General features: G+C 37.1%; 1 protein-coding gene across 1 annotated transcript; it reads left to right on the top strand.

Moving 5' to 3' along the window:
- Window positions 1-901: 901 nt before the first annotated feature.
- Window positions 902-4459, top strand: LOC113732298 (cinnamoyl-CoA reductase 1-like). Its single transcript, XM_027257992.2, has 6 exons — window positions 902-1311; window positions 1592-1761; window positions 2244-2429; window positions 2593-2755; window positions 3571-3760; window positions 3939-4459. The coding sequence occupies exons 1-6, from the start codon at window positions 1182-1184 to the stop codon at window positions 4075-4077; spliced, it is 978 nt and encodes a 325-aa protein (XP_027113793.2). The 5' UTR covers window positions 902-1181; the 3' UTR covers window positions 4078-4459.
- The last annotated feature ends 2962 nt before the right edge of the window (window positions 4460-7421 follow it).

The following is a 7421-nucleotide window of genomic DNA, read 5'->3' as shown; positions in this document are numbered from 1 at the left end:
GTGCAGAAATATGTTATTATCGAGCATATGAAAAATAGGGCTGTGAATGTGTCTAATCAAACCAAGTATCTTGTTTATTTATTTTAAAGAATTTTGAGATAGTATTTAGGATTGACTCGTTTATTTACTGAGGCAAGTTCAAAAGAATTTTTATTGAGTCGAATTCGAGTAATTTTTATCTATAAAATCCAATTTTATGATTATCGAGCTATGCTCGAGCTGCAGTTAAAATTTTTTTAAACATAAAATTTTATTGTAACTTGATTAAATTAGTTTGCAAATCAAATTCGAACAAACTTTTACTGAGCGGAATTTGCTTTGAATATTGAGTAGTTTAGTTTATATTTCAGGATGGAGGGATTTAGGGTTTGGTTCACATTATAGAATTTCAATAAGAAGCAAAACCCCATTATGGACATGAGTATTTGTTACTTGTCCAGTTTAGCAACGGGATGAGTTTTTTATTCTCTAATGAGTTAATCAATTTAAAATCTGAGTCATAAATTGGGAAAATATGAGATAAAATCTAACACTTTAATATCCATTAATAAATTTGTTAAACATCTGACAATGGTACAATCATAGTATACTGTTGTATTCAAATGCACAGAATATCTAATTTTATTGATATATGCATCAAATTTTATTATAACTTAATAATATTACGCTCTTTTACTCCTTTTTTAGATAAAATAAATTTTGTTAACAGATTGCTAGAAATCTCTCAATAATACACTCAAATTTCATTTGACATACATTTACCATTATTACCGTTCCCCCCCCCCCCCCACCACCCCACACCCCACTGAAACCTTGAAACCCTACGTCATCTATGAGCCATGCAAATCACAACAGCACCTTTGGTCTGCTGCTATATACAAGCCCCCACGCCTGCTAGCTGCTGATCACTACTAGTATTGACAGAGACTACTGGAATCAGCTAGCTCCTACATACAGGACTTATCCATTCAAATTCCACCACCACCTCCTCCCCCTCCTCCTCTTCCTCCTCCAATCGCCCTCTCCTTAAGGATCGACGAAATCTCTGCCTTGTCCAACCAAAAAAGAATTAATATTCACAAAAAGAAAAGAATAGAACTTCACCCACCTTCTTGATCAGTCTATAGTGAATTTGGTGCTAAAATACTAATCCCACTACTGCTACTAGTAAGCAATCAGACATGGCAGCGTGGGAGGCTGAGAAGGACAGGACAGTGTGTGTTACAGGAGCAGGGGGATACCTGGCATCTTGGTTAGTCAAGCTACTCCTTTCCCGCCACTATACTGTTCATGCCACCCTCAGAAACCCCGGTACGTATTTCATCCTCATACCCCTTCCTTCCTGATTTACTGCTCTTTTTTTTTTTTTGGGTTTTGGGTCTTGTATAATTTGTTTCATTCCCTTTAATACAACAATTGATTTTTTACCTGCTGTCAATTGGCTGTTTCCTATTTGATGTAGTGGGAATTGCTGTAAATGTTTTGTGAAGGGTGAGAAATATGTTTAATTGAAGAAATATATAAAAGCACCTGCTGTGAATTGTGTGCTGCGCTATTTGATGATGTGGGCATTGCTGTGTATGTTTTGTAGAGGATGAGAAATATGTTCATCTGAAGAAACTTGACAAAGCAGCTGAGAATTTGAAACTCTTTAAGGCTGATTTGCTGGATTACAACTCCATTTCTGCAGCCATCAGGGGTTGTGATGGCGTATTTCATGTAGCTAGTCCTGTTCCTTCAGGCTCTGTTCCCAATCCTGAGGCAAGACCATTTTCAATCGTTTCAATTGCTATGATATTTTATCCTTTTGGTTTCCCCAGAATAACATCTTTAACATATCTTTTGTTTATGAGAGACAGCTTTTGTCATAACAGATGATATTTTATTGCGTTTTGCCAAACATGAGCTAAAGTTGGGTATCGTTTAAAATAGGATCTTGTTAAAGCTTTTGTACGAACTTATGTAGTCACTGGGGCTCTTTGCCTTTCTATCTATTTGTGGAAGGATTTTTCAAATGTTGAAATGAGTGAATAAATGCATATAATAATAACCTAAGCTGGTAACCAAGTTCATCGCTGGCATAAGCAGTCATGAGTTCTTAACTATGTACTCATTCACTCTAAAGATGTCAGGTTAACTGACACTACTTAGTCGTCTATCTGGATATATTTTACGCAAAAACAAGCGGTTCAGCATGAAGAGTTGAGTGCTAGTTCCTCTGCCAACATGATGATTTCTTGCAGGTTGAACTTGTTGAGCCAGCTGTAAAGGGTACCCTTAATGTACTGAAGGCTTGTTCTGAAGCAAATGTCAAGCGCGTTGTAGCGGTTTCCTCTCTTGCTGCTGTTGTAATGAGTCCTAATCTGCCTGAAGGTGAAATTATAGATGAGAAGTGTTGGTCAGACGGAGAATACTGCAAGGCAACAAATGTATGCATCAACATAATTACACTTTTTACAGTTGCACCTTGGTTTTGTAATTGTGCAGAAAATTCACTGTCTTATTCATACTGCTTCTAAGATTGCTGAGAAATCAGATTTTAGCAATTACTATCTGTTTTTGGTTGACCATCCTGTACTAATATTGCTCCAGATCTGGTATTGTTACTCCAAGACGGTTGCTGAAAGAGAGGCTTTACAATATGCAAAAGAAACTGGCCTTGATGTTTTAACTGTATGCCCATCCTATGTTTTTGGCCCCATGCTTCAGCATGACGCAAATGCTAGCAGCCTAATTCTCATAAAGCTCTTGAAAGGTGATTTACTAATGCCCGTAATCAAATCAATTAGAGAACTATTCTGTTATGTTATATATTTTCTTTCTTTCTTTCACCTTCTGCATGGAAGTGGTCGTAAGTGATACAGTTTTTTCCTTGATATTGGTGCATGGATGTCACTGTAGAACTCTGATGAACTCTAAAGCTTAGCATTTTTTCTTTTGGTCCGTCAAAGGTCAAGCAATTGAATTTCTTCATGCGGTTGATCAACTAATTTTCCAAGTAACCCATCATTTTTATGCTTCTGGCTTCCAGTGTTATTTTCATGATACAAAATGAATTGATGTCAATAAAATTTCACAAAATTCGTCAACATGGTTGCGGTTGAACTTCTAGGAATGAAACTATATTCATTGAGATAACTGCGTTGCCGTCCTTTTGGCATTTTTTTTAATCTTCAAGCCAGCTGAGAGGTTTTCAGATTCTAAACCTGTAAGCTATCTGCCATTCTAATAGTTTTATGATTTTGGCAATGATCTGAAAACTTGCAAAGTGCTCTAAAAAAAAAACTTAAGAACCTAATGGAAGGTGAGAAAGACAATAGGCATAACATCTGAAGAGGTTGCATCTTTCAACTGTTTGCTTGATTGCTTTGGGACGTAGTTGAAGATATAAAAGGTTAACATTGCGACCTGTAGGTCCTTTGCAGTTCAAAAGTCGCATGAATTTATTGCGGTACGATTTGTCAAAGGGATTGTATGTTTCATATATGCAGTAAAGAACTCAGAGATTAGCTTAGATAACATCATTTTTTGATATTAAACTGCTCTTCTTTTTACTCCTTGGCTGCACAGAAGGATGTGAAGAAACAGAAAACAAATTCTACAACACAGTAGATGTGCGTGATGTGGCCGAGGCACTGCTTTTGGTTTACGGGAGACCTGAAGCTGAAGGCCGGTACATATGTTCACCTCACGTCACCACGACAAAAGATATGGTGGAAACTCTGAGGAAAAACTATGCCAACTACAAGTACCCTAAGAGGTGGATTACCATCTTTGAAATTAATTGTCTCATTTTTCAGACACCCCGTTTGTCCTGATTTTCTTGTTTGTTCATGTCCGTCATGATTTCCATTTCCAAAAGTGTGGCATCTACGAGTCTCTACAAGAACCATTTATGTTGTCTGCATATTTTCTTGATATAACTCATTTCTTCGCAGACTCATAGAGGTGAAGGATCAAAGCCGATGGAATATTAGCTCAGAAAAATTGGAGAGGCTGGGCTGGAGATATAGGCCAGTGGAAGAAACTCTTGTTGACTCTGTCGAAAGCTACAAGCAGGCTGGGATCTTAGATTGATAGGGTGCTTCTGTTGTGCGTTAATGCACCTGTGTTATATAAAAAGGCAAAAAAGTACTAAGAGAATAAGGCTGTTTTGGTGCAAGTTACCTACAAATACGGTTAAAAGAAAATATAGAAAAATAAAAAGAAAAAATATCTAAATTTTCCGATTCATCTCCTCCCTTACTCTCAGCATCCTTCTCCCTCCTCCCCCTCCTCTCCATAGTTCCTCTATTTCGCCATACATACAAGTCAGATAATGTCAATTCGGTGCTGCACAAATACAGTATAATGTCAATTCAGTGCTTGAGTATTTATTTGTTGATTGGATTGTTTTTGTGTAATTTTTGTAAAATTTGATGCTAAATCTTGAGGAGAAATTTGAAAATTGGATTTTGCATGTTCTGGTTGCTATTTTATGATTATTAAGATTTGTTTTGGGTAGGGGTGAGTATGGGTTGAGTAGTACATGTTCTATGCATTATTTGGCTAACTAGACCTGCACCTTGCAGGTCAGTTATTTTTTGACCCTTATCCATCCCACATATGAATGGGTATTCGTTAAGGTAGGGTTGGCTCAACAGGTACCTGTGTCGCCTTGGTTATCATTTAATTTTAAAAAAAATAATTTATAGTAATTTAATTTTGTATTATGAATATTTATCTAAGACTTAATAAAGATTTTTTTCTCAAAAAAAGTCTCCTACCAAAAAACAAATATGCGAAGAGAATACAAGAAAAAGAAAATAATTAAAATAATTCAAAATCAATGAAAATTTCAACTAAATAGTACCTTTTTAAAAGTATATATTCTACATTAATTAAACTCTTTCCTAAAAGAAAAAAAGATCACGACCTCTATAAATGAATCTTATAAACAAACTATAATTTTCATATTTATAATATAGCTTCTTCAATAAAATTACTTATTTAGCCCCAAAAGTATTATTTTGTAGTATGTGTATAAAAATAAAAAATAAAAAATATATTTGTGTGACGCGTTGGATACCCATGGATTCTTAATACCCTACCTTGCATCGCATATAAGTAATTACCTAACCCTCTTTTGACCTAATCAAATAATGCACATCGGATACCCTATTTGTTGAATCGAATCGAATCGAATATGATGGATTTTTGAGTTAACGGGTATTTTTGTCCAACCCTAGTATTGTGTGTCTTCAAAATTGTTATAAAGGGGTTGATTGGGTGCCCCAATGGCAGAGTGAGTGTTGGTTGATGAATTTGTTTAGGCATATGCCCGAGTATGAGACAAGCCCATAGTAGGAGGCAATCCCGAAAGTTTCAAATTTTCAAATCAAAATTTCAATTGTGACCTTGTTTTTGTATCGTCAAAGGGTTTAAACTGATGAAAAATGATGCCATAATCATGACTCAAGCGAATAAAATGAGTGTTGGGCAAGAATTGATCTTGAAAAGCAGTGTTGGTGGTGGTTGAAGATGGGCAACCAGTGTCGGCCAATGTTTTTAAACTCGGACCGGCTAGCGAACCGGAGAGGCGGCAGGTTCGCGGTCCGAACAGTCCAACCAGTTCACCGGTTTTTTTTTTTTTTTTGCAACTTTAGTGTTAAGTACTTCACAAGTTTTCATTCTGTTATTCTTGGTTTTGATGATCACAAAGTAATTTGAAATGTTTATACTAACCAAGAAAGTGAACACTTTGATCAGGTCTGAAGGAACAAAGAAAGCATATGTTCGTTTATCTCCTGACTACGTTGCTTTGGATGTGGCAAACAAGATTGGAATAAAATGAATGAATTTAGTCATTGTTTTGTTCCAATCAAAGATACTGTCCTTTAAGTATGACAATTTTGCTATTCTTGGTATTTTGAAATGTATCTAACCTTCTTCGATTATAAGTGTCTTTACATATCAAAGAATCAGGTATGAATAGGTCATGAAATGCATTTCAACCAAAAGAAGAAGCAAAAACAGGATACTCACGTCGGACGGCCGAAAGGAATCTGTCGGACGTCCGAAAGGATAAAGAACATCAAGAAGGAAGCTCTGTCGGACGCTCGTGAGGAAGCATCGGACGTCCGGAAGGATCAGACGCTTGCCATCGGACGCTCATCAACCGCATCGGACGTCCGAAAAATTCCAAGCTGACTTGCCAACTCTCTGCCTACGATCGGACGCTGCGGTGTCGGACGATCAAGACGCATCGGACGTCCGAACGTCAACTTGGATGCCATCGGACGATTGGTTCGGACGATGATTTGATCGTCGGACGTCCAACAGCCCCAACGGCTAGTTGACTCTTCAGCTGCCTTCTATCCGTTGGAAGCATTGATGAAGCCCATTTCTGGTTCCCTTTAAAATCAAACTGGTCTAAACGAAGTAAGGACTTTTGCACACTTTGTTTACAAGATCTCAAGAGATATTTTAGTTAGAAAATAGTCTCCAAAGCTAGATTTGTTTTAAAGTGGTGTGAATTTCTGGTGAGCATTTCTTTTGTGATTGAAAGGATCTTTAGTGTAGCTTTGTTGAGGGTTTTCAGAGTGATTGTAAAACTTCTTAGCTTGACTAAGTGAGGCTTAGGGCAAGGAGGAAGTGCTCCCTCCATTGTACATCTAGTTGATCGTCTTCCATCAAAGAGAAGTTGCTCTTCCTAGTGTGTGGTCTTCAAGTTTGAGGATAGCTTGGTAGACACTTGGTTTGATTCCCCAATTTACTTTTCTGTTTAATAAAATTCTCATTGCTTGTTTATACTTGTATTTCTGATCAATATTGCTCTTGTCTTCTAATCCACTTGGTTGATCATTACTAGAAAAGAAGGAAATTTTAATTTAGCAAAAATTGCCTAAATCTGATTAAGATTTTGAACAACCCAATTCACCCCCCCTCTTGGTTGTCTTTGGGACTTACAATTGGTATCAGAGCTTGGTCTCCTTGAGATTAAGCTCTAACGGCTTGGAGTAAAGATGACAACCAGTCGTGCTATGTTTGTTGAGGGGCAATCTGTTACTAGGCCTCCCATGTTCAGTGGCTCCAACTATGTTAGCTGGAAAGAACGGATGATTATTTTTTTGCAATCTATTGATATTGAACTGTGGTTTATTGTGAGTGAAGGACCGCATGAAGCTAACTTTCTTGATGCAGATACAGGGCTGCTTCGGCCAAAAATGAGAGCTGAAATGAATGCTCAAGACAGGACTAACCTCACATTGAATGCCAAAGCCATGAATGTTCTTTATAGTGCCTTAGATTCAAATGAATCAATTAGAGTGAAAGGTTGTAAATCAACCAAAGAAATGTGGGATAAGTTAAGAGAAATCCATGAGGGTGGTGACAATGTGAGAGAACAGAGAAAGGCCATCTTGGTCACAAAGTATGAATCT

The sequence above is a fragment of the Coffea arabica genome, chromosome 2e (assembly GCF_036785885.1).
Source record: "Coffea arabica cultivar ET-39 chromosome 2e, Coffea Arabica ET-39 HiFi, whole genome shotgun sequence".
NCBI lineage: Eukaryota > Viridiplantae > Streptophyta > Magnoliopsida > Gentianales > Rubiaceae > Coffea > Coffea arabica.
This window is presented reverse-complemented; position numbering and strand designations above follow the sequence as displayed.